General features: G+C 33.9%; 1 protein-coding gene across 2 annotated transcripts in view; it reads right to left on the bottom strand.

Moving 5' to 3' along the window:
- LOC136036148 (neurexin-4-like) overlaps positions 1-20,227 on the bottom strand; it is a 91,991-nt gene that overhangs the window by 54,985 nt on the left and 16,779 nt on the right. The window contains exons 3-7 of one of the 2 annotated variants that reach the window (XM_065718187.1): positions 16,333-16,526; positions 9,313-9,454; positions 6,974-7,177; positions 4,841-5,007; positions 2,354-2,527 (exon numbers count right to left, since the gene is read on the bottom strand). In XM_065718187.1, coding sequence (XP_065574259.1) covers positions 2,354-2,527; positions 4,841-5,007; positions 6,974-7,177; positions 9,313-9,454; positions 16,333-16,526 — 881 coding nt within the window. Of the gene's footprint in view, positions 1-2,353; positions 2,528-4,840; positions 5,008-6,973; positions 7,178-9,312; positions 9,455-13,124; positions 13,275-16,332; positions 16,527-20,227 lie in introns of those variants that run through there. The other variant, XM_065718188.1, reaches the window with a different exon arrangement.

The following is a 20,227-nucleotide window of genomic DNA, read 5'->3' as shown; positions in this document are numbered from 1 at the left end:
ATTAAAGAAATATAGTTTGCTTAAGATAAGCAAGTTTCAGCGCGTATTTTACAATCTGAGTTTATCTAAAATGATTAAATCAATAATCAAATCTATGGATGTTTTTCACAAAAGGACTTTGGTTTTTACTATGGTTTTTGGTTTGGCGTAGGTTTTACTGTGGCCTGTGGATTTCTAGATTTTATGGATTTTTAAAAATCAAGTCTGTGGATTTTAATTTCTACTAAAGGACTTTGGTTTTGGCATGGTTTTTGGTTGGTGTAGGTTTTATTGTGGCCTGTGGATTTGTCTGTGGATTTTAATTTCTACTAAAGGACTTTAGTTTTTAGTTTTTATGGATTTTCTTTTTAAAACAATTAAGGCAGTAACCAAATCTATGGATATAGTTTTTGCTGAAAGACTTTCATTTTCACTATTGTTTTTTGGTTTGGGTTATGTACTTTGATTTTAAGTTTTTATGAGCAAAAAAAATCCAATCTATGGATTTTAGTTCGGCACTAAAGAAGGTCTTTTTTGAAGATTGTGTAAAACTAGCAACATGAGGAATATTTTGAACTTCTGAGTTCAATTTTCAAGATCATTACACCCCATCTACCATCCAGATAAAAGTAAACGATGTGCCGACTATGATTTATATTTATGACAAATAGAGAGTCTCAAAATAATTAGTACTTAGCCCAAAGTATGCCTGGCTTAGAGTGAAATTTCAGTATAAGATAGAAAATCTGCAAGACTGAGTAACCGTTTGTCTAAAGGACAAACAACTGGCAAATTACGAGTAAAGTTTCGATTAAAAAAAGGAATATTTACTGTTTGAAATGTATAATGATATATATAATATATAATGAAACGTAATGATAAATATATAATATATAATGATAGGAAATAAAGTCTAAATATGAAACCAAATCTTGAATAGTGGAGCATATTTACGAAGAATTGAGAAGTATTCTAAACAGAGGAGAAAGTAACTTTTTATATGCTTGGAAATAAAATACTTTGGATTTCATTAAATATAGCTGACAGCTTGGCCTACCGCTATGAAATGCCTCGCAAAAATCCGCAATGGTGACTAAGGTGTCTTTAAGAAGATATCACTTGTGTATTTTATACCAAATTGGAAATATTTTGGGTATATTAAAATGAATCACAGGTAATTGAAAAAAGAAGCTATTTCAATATCCAGGAACCGACAAACTACACCAAAGCGTTAAATTTATCCTAAAACAACAATTTGAAAACTTGTACATTTGAGCACTTATAAGTCAAGAAAAAAAGAACAAGACTTCATTACTTAGCAAAAGGATAGAAATTCTGTGGAAATACCATAGGAACAGGCTAACAAATCTAGAAGGTTTCTGCTCAGTGGCATATATCCTTCTTTTAGGGGGAATAGATAATATTCAAGACCATGCTTGGTTCTGACATATTTATGGCTGGTGTGTCAAACATGGTAATTTTTCTTTTGAAAAACCATACAGAAACTGTAATATAGAAATTGTGAAAATGACTAACAAGTTAAAATTTGTACTATTTTCCCAGAATAAAAGACTTGTGTAATTTACCGGAAAGAAACAATTGTAGAAAACCCGTTTGGCCATTTTTAGGAGGCAGCAGTATTTATTTTATAAATCTGATTTAAGTATTTTATACAGGATAGTTATGAACGTTTTGCTTTGGGTTAAAGGGAAATTTTTCTCTAAAAGCTTATTCATGATGGAGAGCATAATATTATGGAAGCACAGACTACTGTCAGTACAACTATTTTTACTAAAAAAAAAAAAAAAAAAAAAGTTCTGAAGGCATTTCTGACATTTAAACCAAACTTCTTCACCTTTTTTATACCTGAAAATAGGCAGAACTTTGAGACATTTTCCAAGTAGGTATTTATGAAGATCACATTACCTTTCCATGACATAAAAATAACAATTCAATAGGGATAAGTCCTTTTATTAGACAGATATGTGAACGAAATATCAACCGTTTTTGTCGTTGTTTTCACTGTCTGATAAAAGGACTTGTCTCTATTTAATTGTCATTTGTATAATATCTTCCACAAATGACTGAAATAAATATGGACATTATTTCATTTGAAAAGTCAGACTAACAGACAGACTGACAGGTTTAATTAAAGAAAAAAAAAGTGTCAGTGTTTTTTTTTTTTACAACAATTAATCAGCATAGAAGAACTAAATCAATTGCCACTATTATACAGCTCTACAAAAACCGGGAAAAATATAAATTACCATATCAGTTAGTTCTGGCCTTAGCAAAACTAACTTATTCAGATCTAGAATTAATTAAAAATGATTTACGCAAGAGGATGCAACGAAAATTGATTACAACGACTTACAGGACACGAATAAAGTGTGCTAATCCTCTTGAACTGGTGAAATATGGAGTTGAAAGGATCCTTAACGGCTCTTATGACGTTTGTATGGTTGAAATACAAATTTTCCATGCATCCAGTGAAGTTCTCAGACACTATCATCCCTTCTCGTACGTTTGGAACGCCGCCAATGTAAAACTAAAAAAAAGCTTTTAAGAAACAGAGAATCACAAACCATCATACCAGGCTTAACACTAATACAAATAAATAAAATTAACATTACCATTAGACAACCCGAAGGATAGATAAATCCTCAGATAAAATTATACAAAATAGAATTCTATAAAAAGAAGAAAATAAATAAAGATGTATTTAAAAGGCAAGAATTGCAGAATGGCTTTTGGGTTAATTACATAAAAAGTAATAACCAGAGAGAGACCGACATCTTTCGGGGCCCTTAGGATAATGGTTATGAGCCCTCCCTCCAGATGAATCTGATCCTACTGAAATATCATGTAGATCCATAAAGGATCTCCATTAGAAATCTCTTTTTATAATGAAAAGCCAAAGACAGAGGCCGTAGTCCGCATTAATGAACCTCAATTAATCCTTAATTTGGACAACGAAGATATGCAAATAACCAGAAAAGAGTTAACTTGGTCATGCAAGGAGTAACCTAACACAAGTAATACGGAGGGCTGAAATTACGGCAACCTTTTTCTGTTGAATTTTGATTTTCCTGGGTATCCAAATAATTAAAGGGCAAAAACTGAGGTCACTTTTTCCGTTTGACCTTGTTACTTCCAGATATTCTTATTTAAGAAACAAACGAGTTATTCAATAGTACAAAAATTTACAACAAGTAGATATTTCTTGTGTTGTATTTTAAAAATGTGGATACGTCTCTCAAGCTTGGAGGGCTATCGGATGCAACCTATAATAGCCAGCATTACTAAGGCGATAAAACCTAACTATTTTTGGTGCAATTTAGATATCCTTGGACATGATATACACTTAGACATTTTATGGCACAATACAAAATTGCTGGTATATTTCGGTACATTTTGGTTGAATTCGCCTGGTCAAATCTTACTTTTTCGAGTAAGTTTAATTTTCGCAGTTCCTCCTGTCGTCTATTAGAGATAAAAAAAAAAGTAACTTTCAATGAAGGCAAATGCTGCAGAAAAAGAATTTCCCCAAATTTCAGAAAATCAACACGGAAAAAACCGCTAAAACTTGACTTTCTAACAGAGGGTTAATAATAAAAAAAATGTTTTTCTGATGGAGATAAAAATTGAGGCTGAAACTTAAAACGAACTGAAATTACTCCTTTATAGGTTCTGATCCTATACCTATAAAAGTAACTCAGATAAGACAATTCTTAATATTTCCCTATATTTGTTGAATGTTGAAAAACTAGCTTTCACTGAAAACACAAAACCCACGCAAAAACAAAAATGTTTTAGGACCAGAAACATCTTTAAACAGCCTTCAGATAATAAAAGATTAATTCATAAGACTCCTGATAATTTTTCAGTGGCCATGATATCGACATGGGTTGAGCGTAGAATTTAAAATCTTCTGCAAAAACTCAAGCAAAAAAAGAAGAAATTTTATTTTTGCAACCAAAAAACTCATAAGTAAAAAAAAATTGACAATAAAAAAAATACACACACACAAACAAAAAAAAATACAATAAAAATATAAAAGACTTATTTATAAGCTAACTCACTGGTACAACCAGCCATAAGAAAAATAAGTAATATAAATTCTTAACTGTGGAAAGGCAATTTACTCTTATTTGATATCAAGAATTTATAAACTATAGTTTATTAGCAATGGAAAAGACTAGTTAAATGATGGTTGATAAAATGATTGTTATATAAAGTTTTAAATATAAATAGATAGAAGTAAACTAAAACATTTTGTTTTTTCTTGGTATAATGATGAGGCGGTTTCCCCTGGAGCAAAGGGCAGGAGGATAATTGGTAGTTTTGTTGGATAAATGAGAGGTATGGTTGTTTCTGAGAGTAGGAGCAGTGACCTCGCTGCGTATTATATTTAAAAGGGAACGATTGAGGATCTTGGCGTCCCGGAGTGGACTGAGTACTGTTGTTATTTGTAATTTATTTTTTGAATTGACAATAAACCCCATCGATTGATTAATTGTATAAATTCTAGAAATTACACCTGTGATTTCTAGAATTAAGTCTTCCGGTTCACATATAAAGATATTACATATTGAAATTATTCGATACTTACACGTGCTTGTTGACTCAAATTTAAGTTAAGAGCCGCATATTAATAGTGTACGATTGAAGGTGGGAAGAAACGTAAATATATTAGTGCCTGTTTATTATTCAAATAAGAAAAAGCGGATTTCCAAATGAAAAAAAAAAAAAAAAAAACGATAAGAAAAAATCAAAGAAAATCAATCGGTCAATCACAGAGTAGTAATATTACTGGAAAAAGACAGAGGGAAGCAAAGGGACAGTGAATGAATAAAAATACCTTTTCATTGAGATCAAGTCGACTGAAATCTCCGATAAGTTTTTGTTTGACAATAACTCTGTCAACTGAGAATAAAATTGTGTGTCGGTTATGATCTATTTCGACATCATGCCAGAGACTGTCATCAAGCAGACTTCCAACCTGCAGGGTTGTAGGCACTCCTGAACCTTTAAAGCGAAGTGAACAACTAATTAAAAATGTATAACTGGAAAGAACGAGAAAGTCTTTTTGCATTATAAATTTTCCTTTAGTTAAACTTCAAATTTACAAACACTAGCCAGGAATATAAAGAACTGGCAAATAAGCCTAAGTGGTGGGCCTCTAGAAATAGTATATAGAAGGGAGCATTGAGCGAGAGAAATAGAAACAGTAAAAACAGAAAAGAAGCAGGAGAAATAGAAACAGGAGTTACGAATAAGACGACTGAAATGTCCAAAAAAGCTCGTCAGCTCGGCACAAAGATGCAAGATGCATATAAAATTAAGAAAAAAGATATAACCTAAGAAAGTTAATTTCCTTAGATATACTTTAACCAAATTTTTTTCAACAGGTTATTACAACGATTAATTTTAATAACTTAAATCAGGTAGGAGCTTCTAGGTCTCTTCCTTTTTATAGATAGTCGGTTGGACAGGCTTAGTTAATTTAGTATTAAATTGCCTTCAAATGAGCTTCAATATTAAAAAAAATCTAAACCCTTAAAATATTAAAACCAAGCCACAGAACTCAATATAATTCGCATGTATTACGAGATGGCATTACAACGATTAATTTCAATGACTTAAATCTGTTAGGAGCTTCTAGGTCTCTTTTCCTTTTTATAGATAGTCGGTTAAATAGGCATAGCTATTTTAGTATTAAACTGTCGTTAAATGATCGTCAATATTGAAAGGAATTCTAAACATTAAGACAATAAAACTAAGTCACAGTACTCAACACAATTCACATGTAAATAAAATTGTGCTTTGATGTTACAAAAGCAATAACGAAAAGGCACTTCTATGAAATGCTGTAAGAAGTCAATTTTGAAGCAGAATTCCCAGAGGCACGTGTATAGAAATTTATTTGTGCAGGAATGGGAGGAGGGGAGGGGAGGAGGGAATACGGAATTGGACGTAAAATAAAAAAAAATTATGGAGCTTAAAGGGGCACGTGCCACAGTTCTCTGTATATGACTGACTCCTGACTCAGGCAGTTTTTGGACTTGGTAGTCCTCACACGAAAACATTACAACATTAACGCGGGCGTAGATTCTGGACAACTTGGCGTCGTTATCTGAAAATAGGAAGAAAAATAAAACATTGTGTCGGCCTCCTTGTGCACTGTGTTACTTATTATGCAATAAAATGATTCCCTGGGACAGATATCATCAATGGTTTATCGGCAATTTCGTATCACTTGTAGATGTTTTTTATCCAAACAAAAAAATATTTCATATAATTTTCCGAAATTAAAAAAAGTTTAAAATCTGAAAATGTTGATTAGATAGCAAAATTGAGTAAAATAGGAATGTCAGTCATATTAACTATGTCGCATAATAATATAATTAATATACGCATAATTAATTATGCGTCATTGAGTATCTTACAAAACGGACATTGAAATCGGACAAAACGGATGAAATAGTGAATAACCACTACTACTGCAAACCTATTACAGTGTAAAAACGTCCAAGGAAGAAAACATGGCGAACAATTATCCTTCTTCAGCTCCTACCTTTCTGCTAAAAGTTTGGGTTTGAGCATGGGAGGGGATTCACGTCTAGAGCCCTTGGCTCTGGGGTCCCGTGGGCATTTTATCCCCTCCTCCCTTATTCCGGTTTTGTACCTTTCTTCATTCTGAGTGAAACCCTTATGTAGAAATTACGATCAAATGCAATTTGAAGTTACAAGGACTGCTATTAAATAAAAGGGACAAGAAGGGGGGCCGGTAGCCCTCTGACCACTTTCAATCTTTACAAGGGAACACGACCTTTCAATTCAAACTATAGTGAGCCTTTCTTCAAGTTTCTACAGCTATTTTTCCATTAAAATAGCCAGGGAAAAAAACTTACACGAGACACACATGGCTTCTTGCCAAGTCAAGACTTCTACGTTTATCTTTGGTATTGGATTAAAAGCTGTTATAACTCACCCAAGTCGATATTTAAAACCAATTTGTTGTTGACAAGTTGCAATGCCAAATAATCACTTTGTGATCCTTGACTATACAAAATGATTCCATCAGCTCTATTCGTCTTAAATCGAAACCGTATTGAATCCTTTCGAGATGCTATAGGAGTTTCTGTCAGGTTCCGCTCTACATAAGCTCGGCCGTTGAAATACAAAGTGTCGTTCTCTAGAAGAAAAACTTGATAACTATGGCGAACATAGGGGTGATACACATAAATAAATGTAGATTAATTAAAATTTATAACTACCAATATCTATTCCCTGTAAGCAAGAGATCAAGCAGTCTGTGGTAGCGAACTGTAAGTAAAAAGTGAAATCGCCAATAGTAACCGAAATACTAAAAACAAAATTTTAAGAATAATTAATATACCAAATGAATTTCATTTTTACAGCATTCAAGTATTCATATAAAATCCATCAAATTTAAAGTTACCCATATTTAAGAAATTTAAGTAATTTAAGAAAAACACAAAAAAAGAAAAAAAAATTCTTTTTGAAAATTGTACCATCCGCATGTCTAAGAGTCCCATTATAATGCCCAAGAACCCCTTTCTTTTTTCAGGGCTGATCATATTGACCTAATTATTATACAATGTAGGCAATGGGCTCATTCTAACGTGAACTCAAATTCCTACTGTTCTTCTTAAGTATAGAAAGAGACCATGTAAAAGGGAATGCTGATTTCTACCATTCTGTGATGAAAACAACGATTTTGGCCCAATTAGAGCCAGACTACTATCAGGTAAAAATTCTGAGGTAGCCAATCACCAAATAACAATCGAAAAAACATTTAAATATATTCCCATTTTCAAATGCCATATGGTCATAAGGTGCCACATTTGTCTCTAAAAAATTATGCAGTCCATACAAAATGAAGGGCTATATAGAACGTATATGTAGTATTACTAACCTTATTGCATTACTAACATTATTACACGTCAATTATTGGCGATAGGGGTAGCATCAATGGGAACCTTTGAGGGGGGAGGAGAAACAGAGCCGTCAAACAACACTTTTTTTGTCAATACCAACTTCTCGCGAGGTCCTTTTAAACAACATAGAGAGAGGATTTAATCTCTAGCACCTCCTTATTCAGAAGAATATATTTAGACCAAACATATGATAAAGATGCTAAGGGGAGAAGGACTCCCCTATTTTCGAAGACATATTTTTAATAAGAAACATAAGAGTACATTTACATAGTAATACTAGGTGGCTGGTGAGAATCACCTAGCGACAAGCTTGAACTCGCGACTCCGAGACTAAGATACTCTACCGACAGAGCATGCGGCCTTATTTTGCTGGTACTTAGCTCTACTTATATATTAAAATAGGCGGGTTTTCTCTGTAAATTTGAAAGATATAGCCAATAATTATTCAAGAGATTAATCTGTATTTTTTTCTTCAGCGCCCTTTACTCCCCAATTGGTTATTTGTTTTCTCAAGCCAATTTTATCAGCGTTCAGAGTCAAAAAATCTAGAATGAAATTCCTTAAAATTTTGAGTATGTCAGGGTTCTAAATCCCAACTAGGTTTTCTGTGTGGAATTTCAAATCAATGGTTGCATCGGATTCAAGTCTCGAAATTTTTTTCACAGATGAATTCTCTGTTTTAGTCAGAACAGCTAAAACAGGATATATACGTCAACAGGCTAGCTTTAATCACTGTTGTTAATAACAATAGATAAACTTTAATTTAGAGAAGACATGGAACACAAAAGAGTCACAACTTCTAATCATGACTTCAATAAGACAACCCGTTGGATTAAAAAATCAAATAGGTATAAATGAAAATTCACACGTACTCGTAATTCTTGTAAGATTTCCACTCCTTTTCAGTCCCTTTTCCACTCCTTTTCAGTCCACGCTTTTTCAGATAAGATTATCTAAGACAAGCTAAATAAGACTTCGTATTACGTACATTAATCAATGGGGAAAAGGCCTCAATGCAATCTTGAAAAATATTGACTGTAATTTTAGCACCGTAAAAAAAAAAAAAAAAAAAAAAAAAAAAAAAAAAAAAAAAAAAAACAGTGATATCACTAGACAGAGAAATAGTCTATTTTGATGGTGCAGTAGTGAAAAGGGTCACTTGACAGCACTGAACACATATTGAAAATGTATTTTTTAGCCCAAGAAAATTCGGATTTACTTACGGGGAAGAATGCTTGGATACTTGGTATTAATCAGCTCACTTCCTTTAATTTTTTAGTATTCCCGAGAGGACGACGTAAAAACTATGTTTAAAGCAACTACGAATTTAGCATAACTATCTAAAAAAAAAAACTACGAATCCACTTACGGTAAGGACATCCATATAGTTCAACACGCATCGAAATTCGATCTTGCCACCGCAGAGGACGGATTCGTACATATTGAGCAACTATAGGCGTATCAAAATTATTCCTATGTGGTCTATCGCCATCTCTGTTACCCCGAAAGATCTACAAATAAAACAGAATAAACTTTGCGTTCATCTTAAGACAAGTAGCACATAAGAGAATAAATTCAATAAAGAATGACAAAACAATGACTCATTAACCAAGACATTATATTAAGATGGAGTAACTCTGATTTTTTTCTATAATAGCATTTATCGGTAGATCAACAACAAGTGCCGACTTTGCGGTATTTCCACCCGATTTTGACTTGGTGAGTGGCTTTTGTGCTAGTATTTAATACAATTTTTAGTTCAAGGTGAATGGTAATGTTCAGCCTTCTTGCAAAACCACGTAAATAATAAAATAGATGGTATATTTTTGTTATAAATTACTCAGATTTAAATTTCAAACATGGAAAAAAAAGGTAAAGTAAACACAAGAAGGTCCAAGATTTGTTTTTTGACTAGCATAGTGTTGACAATTTTCTTTTCAGGGAACTAGGTAAACTACGGACTTCTAGCCAGAGGAAGAAATACACTTTTACCGAAACGATATTAAAACATGCTCAATTCTCATTGTTTTAGTATTACCATTTTTATTAAAATGTCAAAGTGATATTTTCGGTATAAAAATTAGTTCTGTTAATAAGCTCTGTCATTTCTTTTTGGAAAGTTCATTTCTTGAATTCACTTCGATTTAACTCGCTATTAGGAATTAAAAAAGAGATGAACATAGAAGAAAAAATTATCAAAAAATTAGCTAGGTTTTCTTATTAACTTGATCAAGGACGTTTCTTAATTAAGCAACGCTAGACCGTTGTCTCAAAAACCAAGATTAGTTTTGAAAGCAATAGCCAAAACTGATCAGTTTGAGTTTTAGCCGGTTTCTAACAAGTCCTCTCTTCAGCACACGTTACCGCATTAGTAGCATGTTTCTTTTACTTCGTTTTCCCAGATGAATTGAGACTTTTTCTGCATTCTTTTCAGTTAAGCTGTAAGTAGCTAATTCATCTTCCTAAATGAAATGAAATACCAATTACAAGAAGAAAAAAGATTCCAAATAAGCTACACGGAAAGACGAATAGGCTATGGAGTCATCCCAGTGAGGAATACCATAAGTCTGACAGAATTTTTTTTCATGCCGCAAAAAGTCGTAAAAACTAAGAAAGAAAAGCGTAGAAATTCTAAACAGGAGGCAATGAGACCGACATAAATACACTTCATGTTATTATGCCACGCATGACAGCTCTTCTGATAGGTGGTGCATATTTGTTTTTCAATACCATTTGTCAAGTTTATCAAGTCAAAAACCCAGGTAAATCTGACTCTTAAGCCTAGACATTAAGAAAAGAAAGGATACATCTCATTCAGACTGCATAAATTATTAGATGCCCAGCAAGAGTTACGAAATACAAGGGCCGTTCAGAAAGGGACTTGCATTTAATCCTTGAACGTGTGATTAGCATGAATCAAATTGTTTCTTACTTAATGACTTACGCACACTAACAAGAGCAGGGGCGTAACTTTCTATGGGGCAGGGGGGATCTGCCCCCTCCGACCCCAGTCTGCCCCCCCAGACCTCAGCTTGCCCCCAGCTGAATTTAGTTTCTACAAAAAAATCTTGTAAAACTAATATAAGCCTCCATAATTCAAGCATCCAGAGAAACAGGACAATTTTCTTTAGTATATCTTTGCGTTTATGGTAATATATGGCTCAGTGTTCCGTTTTCAATGTCATTTTCACTTGATTTGGGAAAACTGGCTCCGACTTTGCCCCCCTCCCAGGATTTTGATGAAATTACGTTACTGAACGAAAGGTTTGTGTTAGTTCTTGGGGGTAAGCTGGGCAATTTTTCAATTTCAGGTACGAACAACAAACCAACGAAAAATATCATGATAACCATAACCACTTTAAATATCAGATGGCATACCGTTTGTCAATAGTGAGCTTTTCTTGATTTCCTAAAACTAGAAACAAGCACATAGAGATAAAACAAATAGAGATAATCAAAGCTGACAAAAAATATCATGACCCACACTCAAATATGGCCAATCTCATTCAATACTTCATGACCAGGTTTCACACCTGAGGGGTTATCAGCTTTCAAGTCCAAAATTTGAATTAAGCATCTGCCACTTTATACCAAAAGTGAAGGCATAGCCCGCATCCCTTTGATGATATGGAGAGACACTTAGGCTTGAATGAGCGGCTTGAAAGCACGTAGAGATAATATGAATTGTTATCAAAGCTGATAAAAATATCATGACACACACTCAAATATGGCCAATCTCATTCAATACTTCATAACCAGGTTTCACACATGAGGGGTTATCAGCTTTCAAGTTCAAAATTTGAACTAAGCATCTGCCACTTTATACCAAAAGTGAAGGCATAGCCCGCACCCCTTTGATGATATGGAGAGACACTTAGGCTTGAATGAGCGGCTTGAAAGCACGTTGAGATAATATGAATTGTTATCAAAGCTGATAAAAATTATCTTGACACACACTCAAATATGGCCAGTCTCATTCGATACTTCATGACCAGGTTTCACATCTGAGGGGTTATCAGCTTTCAAGTTCAAAATTTGAACTAAGCATCTGCCACTTTATACCAAAAGTGAAGGCATAGCCCGCACCCCTTTGATGATAAGGAGAGACACTTAGGCTTGAAAGCACGTAGAGATAATATGAATTGTTATCAAAGCTGATAAAAATATCATGACACACACTCAAATATGGCCAGTCTCATTCGATACTTCATGACCAGGTTTCACATCTGAGGGGTTATCAGCTTTCAAGTTCAAAATTTGAACTAAGCATCTGCCACTTTATACCAAAAGTGAAGGCATAGCCCGCATCCCTTTGATGATATGGAGAGACACTTAGGCTTGAATGAGCGGTTTAAGTCTCAAGCGGCAAAGTTCTGAGAATATGGGGTTATAAACCTGGAACAATCCTACAATAAATGTATTATTTAAAAGGAGGCCATGTTGAAAATTAGTTTCACAAGCAAAAGTTGATGCATTTCCTTTACTCATTTTGTCAAAAGGTACGTTATTTCTAAAATAGAGCTAGCTCGTAATTCATAAATACATAAAATATTAGAGTTAAACCAGAAATTTGAATACATACTTGGGACAAAAGTTTCAAGTCGTCATAGCTATTTACGTTTGAAAGCAATGCCGCTTGCGTTAACGGCAAAAAAATTTGAATTTATGCTTAGTACAAGATCTTAAAGTCGGTATGGCTACCTGCATTGTTTGTGATCTTACAACATTTCCCAAGATTCTATACTTTAGAGCCTTGTAAAATCTTTACTTTCCTTTACCTTAATTTCTTTTTAACAGCGATTCTTTTTAAACATTAACAGCGATTACTGAACTTAGTAAAGTGGTCTATGAAGACCTGGCATGGAGTATTTCAATATAAAAGAACAGTTCTTCGTTGGGGGCATATTATTTGGTTGCAATTTTGTATTGCATTGAGTAAATAAATGCATTTATTAATACAAAACATCAATATAGCCTGAAGGGGATCCAAAAACACAATATTCTATAAGCCTGTCGGCTTTGACATGACAGTTGGTACGAGCGACATGCACAATTCAACGTAAGTGCATGCAGCAAAAAGAGGCACATACGTAAAACAAGGTTTAATGCAAGAACATGCTACATTTGTCGTAACTAACGTGCTATTGGATAGCAGAAAAAGCAGTCAGACAATCATGCTACCTTGACTTCGCCATCATTATCACGTAGTGGCCTAAGCAGGTGTTTATCTTCTCCAAAATCAAGTGAGTAGTGAGTGACAAAGCTTCTGCTGCGTGGTTGACCATAAGTTTCAACATAATTTATCGAATAGAGCATATCAAAACGAATGTCTAAGGTTTGATATACGTTGTGATTAGAAGCTACCCAAGCTAGAGTACCTAAAGCAAAACATAAAAAGTAACTTCCTGCTTTTCCGACACTAGTGTTTTTAGAATGGGGATTTTTATATCACCTATCTCCTAAAGATACAAAAAACGTTGCCAACTTTAAGCTCGATTATTTAGTTTGAATTAAAATAATATTTTCGACATGGGATAATTTAACAGGATTAATTATCCAAAGTTGCCAGTACCACTTGTTGGCAACTAGAGGACTCATTCCTTGCTGAAAACTTTACCTGCTAAAACCAAGTATTTAGCAACTGAAGCTTGAAAATTACAATGTTATATGGGAAAACAATAGTAAATATGGTGTTATGAGCGTGAATAAAATCAAAAGTAGACATCTAGGATTACGCAGACAGAACCATTCGTAAAGCGTGGCTAATAAACTTGCAATATATTTAACAGCCATTTTTTGCAGAGATTAAGCCTTGAATCCGGACTGTCACACATATCTTAGTAGCGCTCCCAACGTCGAACCTTCAGGCCTCTCTTACACAAGGGTGTTTTTATTCGTTTGAGGTTCGCAGTTTGAATGCTGCTGCCATGACATTGTTCAATCATGCCAGTGCTTTTGACGATACCTACTCAACCCTTCGTAACAGTTTATTGATTTAATTCTATGAAAAACCATTTTAAATTTAAATATTTTCTTGTCTAGGAAAATACTAGCTATATCCATAAGCATCGATAAGGCACTGCCAAAGCCATTGATATAATCAAAAGTATGGACAGCCCTATTTTATACTATTAAAACTGCGGATAGTCTAACTCTAGGTAGCTCAAACTGTAAGTGGGAAAGAGGCGCTAATGTAAAAGAGACCGTATCCTGTCTCACTTTACTTCTAGGCACCAACAAGAGGAAACAATTAATATTGGCAGCTCCAAAGCATGATTTAGACCAATTTTGGCAATTTTTTCTTACATCCAAAAAGAGCAGACATGACAGATATTTGAACATGAAATACCCAAAGGAAGGTACACTAATTTAAAGTAGATTATTTCAAGTAAACACTAAAACCAAAAGAAAGCATATGGTAGTTTTTATTAAAATCCAAATCCATGCATGTGAACAACCAAAAAAGATATCTTTACGCTATTGGTGAACAGATATTCGCTTTTGAGAAACCAATATATTAGCTACAATCTACACACTCAACTCATGTTATGAATAATCCAAATTGTGCTGGGTTAAGACGAAATGACAATAGCACCCTTTTACTCAAACTAGGTCAAAAGTGGGGCTTAAAAGCGCAGTATATAATCTTTTTAAAATTTGTCAAGATAAAAAGAAAAACGAAAAACGAGAGAAAAAATACATTTTTGAGATCATTAGAGCGGTCGTCTCTCCAAATCAAGAAAGTTGAATTTTTATAGGAAAAAAGTAACCTTGATAAGTCAGTACATACCTTTTTTCTAAGCATGTAAACATATCATTTTTCAATCATGATTCACAAAAACATAACTGATGACAATAGAAAAAAAAAAGAAAAAGACACAAAGTTAAATCAGCACTTAAACGACAAAAGGCTTAATGAAGGGTAATCAGAAAAGAGCTTTGATTTATATAATCCTAGATAAGCAAAGAGAAGTTTAAACTCGCCAAAAAATTTCTAACAAGAAGAAGTTTTAGAACTTATTAGATAATTTAAAAATGTATTTTGGAAAAATAATTACGGACTATAACAGACGCCATCCACCTAAAACTCAAGGTAATTTAAATTTGAATCCTCTGCATTTAGAGTGGTTTCTTTGAACAAACAAAATATGTGTTAAACGTTTTCCGTGGAGGAATCTTTTTATGATGCAGAAACTGTCCAACTTAGAGCTTTCTCTACTGAACCAAACTGTCCAAAGATCCATATCATCTGGATCGGAACTGGTAAATAATGGTCAATTAATCACCCTATATAGGCCGCGTAACAAGTGAGTAATTGACAACAGAAGCATGGAAGGAATTTTTTTTTCTCAATTTAATGTTCGCGAGCCTAAGAGGAAAGACGAGAGAGACGAGGGTGAAAATCACTGTTTCCGAGCACACTAGAAGAGAATGCATAATTTCATAATTTAAAATAGAAATTCCTGCACAAAAAAGCTTTGCTAAATAAATATTTTTCTAGGAAAGGGAAGGGGGGCTCGTATCACAAGTTGTAAACGTTCAAATCTTGAAGAAAACTAGAACTGAAATTCGTAAAGACTCGCTTTGCAAACAAAAAACGTGAGTAGTACAAATTAAGTGAAATATCACTGGAAAAAAAATTGTTAATTGTTGAAGGTCTATCCAGTCCTTCAACCTTTAAGAGGACCAGCGGGCAGCTTTGAAATTTCATACCACTTCTTCTATAAAATGTTGTATTTAAGACAAAAAATAGGTTTTGTTTGATTAAAAGTGTTTGAAAGTTCCTTGATTTTTATCATAGCGTCCAAAGCCTTTCATTTCAGCCACTAAATGCATATGATTTTTCATAGAAGTATATATTTGATAAAAAGCAAATTTTCATTTAAGACTTTTTTCCTTTACTTGTATATTTTGATTGTGGAACTTTTACAAGGACACAATTTGTGGTTTTGAGGCCCCTTACATTTGAGGGGTCTTACACCTGTCATCAATAAAAAAATATTTCCCAAGATATCGACTTAGACGGATACTCTTTATAAGTTATAAGCAATATTTCTTAGCTTCAAAACTTGAAAAAATCTGATTCATATCTGCTTACAACCAATGTGATAAATTTCAACCAGTAGCCAAATTTATTTAATCAAGGGCAGACGGTTGGAAAGAAGTAAAATGCTCTTTTTGGGTAAAAGGAAACAAAGGTTTTTGCTCCCCTATAAGAGAAATTCAGAAGGGCCTGAGAGCCCTTCCTAACCGACATGACCTTATTTATCATAACGCAATGTTAGATCTTAGCAAGGACTACTCTACAATTCAAAGAAGCTTATTCAGTTAGTAGGCATAGTGTTTCCAAAAGAAGGTTGTTAGTACCGCCACCATTAACAGTAAATACCTTGGGTCCACCATGCATATCCTTGTAGTCAGAGAAATCTAAACCACTCGACCCATAAGAAAGAGCATATTCTCTGACGAATTCTGACGGCGCTTTTCTGCCCCTTGTAGATATACCGACAATTTGCATTATGGAGGATAATTCTATGACTAGATGTTGGTTTATGTCGGAATTTTTCGCTGACCATGCACCAGCTATTCAAAAAAAGGAGCAATGATTTAAACAACACAGAAAAGTACAGACTAGTAATTTTGAAAATTCAAATGACGCATGAAGGTACACGCAAATCTTACTCGGAACAAGGAAACTAGGTATCTTCGTCCAATAACTAGGGCCACGTTGAGCACAGTGATTCAATAAGACACAAAACTAATATACAAATTTAGTATACTCTACTCCTTTTTCCATATAAGCTTCGTGGGACACTCTTAAATGGGAACAAATTGTTTGATACTAGCCTGACTGCTTTGACTAAAAATAAAGTTTTGAGTAATTTCTGTTTCGAGTGGCTGGGCTGGCTAGAAAATGATTCCCTTTAACAAAGATGAATCGAAGCTAAGACATCCAGTAGCAGAAACGATAGCAATATTTTATACTTTTAAATAGGGACTTCAAGAGATTTATCTAATGTGTAGTTATTTGATGCTCAAGTTACTTTCATACAAGCGAAGCATTTAATGTTCAAAATGATCTAATATTAAAAAAAAACTTTTAAACGTATATCTACTGCCTCTTTTCTATATATATATATATATATATATATATATATATATATATATATATATATATATATGCGTATGTATATTAAAATATATATATAAAAAAAAACTGTCTCACATGACCGATAATAAAGCATACTTCTTATCTCATCGGAAAATTTTTTATCAGAAAAACTTCTGCAGAATTTCGTGCTAAAACATAATGTATACTGAATAAACTATGTGTTCTTTCAAAAATAATCTATTTCTTCGATAGTAGATCCATACAATACTCATCATCAACCTCCATAATACAATTCAGGTTAGTTAGTAATTCAACAATAGAGATATTCAGAAAGTTGGTCGAGTTTATCATTGATTCTTTTTTTGCACACACAGCCACAATATACGAACTATCAACTAATGTTTCTTCAAAAACAAAATCTTCAGTCCTTTGTCCATCAACATTAACTTTTGTTGACAAAATTGATTTCTCTCTTGACAAATTAAACTCATTCAGCTCAAAGCTAATTCTCTGAAGGTCAAAACCAATTCCAATTCCAATGGCCTTCACATAGCTTTCTTTCAGAGCCCAAAGCCTAAAAAATGTGGCTAACTGAGGATCATACCCAGGCAAAATATTATCATAAATTTCAGCTGAACGAATAAGCCCCCATTCATTTAGGGAGAACTGTCTATTCATCAGTCGAAAAAATTCCTCTTTTCTCTGCATTCGCCTTTTTTCAAATTCCATTATGTCTATTCCAACTCGCCCATTCTTAGTGCCAATGAATGCAACATAATCACCCTAGAAGAAAAAAAACAAATGAAACTTTTTTCTTATTCCACTAAAACACAAAAAACGGACATACTTTTAAGGTCACTAAACCCAAACACACCTCAACAAATAGTACAGAGTTGACAAAGTCAAACGAAATATAACTGTCCGAACCGAATTAGAGGCTTCGTCAGGTCTTACGAGAACTGAACAAAAAGCGATTCTACTCCCAAAAACTCAAGTTCGTGTAAATACTTACATAAAGCGTATAGTACACTATTTTATAATGGTGAATTAATTCCTTCAGGCTGATCGTTGAAGGGTTATTCGAAACAACAATGGAAAATCCATTTTGAAATGCACTTTCTTTTTTGTTTTCATCATATGTATGTTGCACCAAGTAAATTACAAAAAAAACTGTTTCTTCGTATTTCAGCAAATGCTTAAAACAGTCTTGAGTGAAATCTTTAGTTTGAAAACTGTTATACAATCTTGATTGTTCAAATGGTATTTTCCGAACCAAAAACTTAAATTCAATTTAACAGCATCAATTGGGGAGGGGTATTGAGGGGAATTTCCCCTCATTGCCCCTAGAATTTTCAAAAAGTATCCCATTTTGGTATTTCATTGAAAATCGCTTTTTTGGGAATTGGCCTTTTTACAGACGAAGAACTGAGTTTTCTTCAAAGCGGAGAAGATAAACCAGATGATTCTAATCTTCATGCCTTTATTTCAGTGTAATTATTATATAGTACTAGCTGTTTGGGTACACCTAGTTGGTGGAGGCGCTTCGCACCCCCCCCCCCCAAGCCCCCCCGCGCGCGTAAGTCGTTTCGCGCCATATTAGTTACGCGCCATTGTAGTTGTGTCCCTATGTCCCACCTGTGAATATAGATAGATATATATATATATATATATATGTTTTTAACTACGTAAAACTTGCGAATATACAACATTCTTTGCTGTCCCATTGTCTGTGCATATAAATAGATTGTCAGGTTTACTGACTCTTGAACATGCAACATATAATGGTCCATGGGAAACAATCCGTATTCAGATCTATACCTCATGATTCTAATGATTGCCCTTGAGCTTTGTTGATGGTGATTGCTAATCGACGATTCCCTGTGTCGCCGTCGTCATTTATATATCCCCGTGTGCCCCCCGGTGTCCCTGTCGTCATTTATATTCCATGTGTTCCGGTCGTCATTTATGTCCCGGTGTCCCAGTCTGTGAATTCTCTTTGAGGGTCCCGGGCGTCATTGATATTCCTTGTGTCCCGGTCGTCATTCGTGTCCCGGTGTCCCAGTCTGTATATACATTCGTTTTTGAATTGGTCTTTTTTTTAGGTTTTAGTTTTCTGCCTTTTTTTTAGTTTTTTTTTTAGTTATACCTCATGATTCTAATGATTGCCCTTGAGCTTTGTTGATGGTGATTGCTAATCGAACATTCTCTGTGTCCCCATCGTCATTTATATATCCCCCTGTGCCCCCCCGGCGTCCCCGTTGTAGTTGTGTCCCTGTGTCCCGGTCGTCATTTATATTCCCTGTGTCCCGGTCGTCATTTGTATTCCGGTGTCCCAGTCTGTATATACATTCGTTTTTGAAATGGTAAATGATGAAATAAATTTTTGTATTTTTCCCCTTTTTTTCTTTTTAGTTTTTTTTTTGGTTTTTACATTTTTTTTAGTTTTTTTAGTTTTTTTTTCTTTTTTCTTTTTAGTTTTTTTTTTATTTTTATTTTTTTAGTTTTGTTTTTCTCCTTTATTTTTCTTTTTGTTTCCTTTTTTTAGTTTTTTAGTTTTTTTAGTTTTTTAGCTTTTTTAGTTTTTTTTTATTAGTTTTTAGTTTGTTTTTTTCTTTTTAGTTTTTTTGTAGTTTTTACCTTTTTTTTTAGTTTTTTTTTGTCATTTATACTCCCTGTGTCCCGGTCGTCATTTGTGATGGTTTGTTGACGGTGTTTTGTTGATGGTGATTGCTAATTGAACATTCCTTGTGTCCCGGTCGCTTTCTCTTTGAGTGTCCCGGTCGTCATTTATATTCCCTATGTGCCGGTGTCCTGGTCGTCATTTGTGTCCCAATGTAATTTCGTAATTTCGTCAGTCGAAAACATGACGTCAGTCGAAACAGAAACATGACGTCACCTGACACACAGACAGACAGACAACTTATTTTTATATATATAGATTTAGTCTTCTATTATTATAGGTTTAATTTGGCCATTTTAGACGGAAAGAGACAACAAATACAATAAGTTGTACTTGGAGTAAAGATCAGGCATTCTGACGTTTTTTCTAAAGCAACAAATCGTTTTAACATGCAAAAACACTTTTCTTTTTGCTTTTAAACCAAAATAAACTTTTCACTTTTTTAAAAGCCCCCTTTTTTCTTGCATGCTTTCATTGTAATGTAAATCATTA

Source organism: Artemia franciscana, chromosome 15, assembly GCF_032884065.1.
Source record: "Artemia franciscana chromosome 15, ASM3288406v1, whole genome shotgun sequence".
Classification (NCBI taxonomy): domain Eukaryota; kingdom Metazoa; phylum Arthropoda; class Branchiopoda; order Anostraca; family Artemiidae; genus Artemia; species Artemia franciscana.
This window is presented reverse-complemented; position numbering and strand designations above follow the sequence as displayed.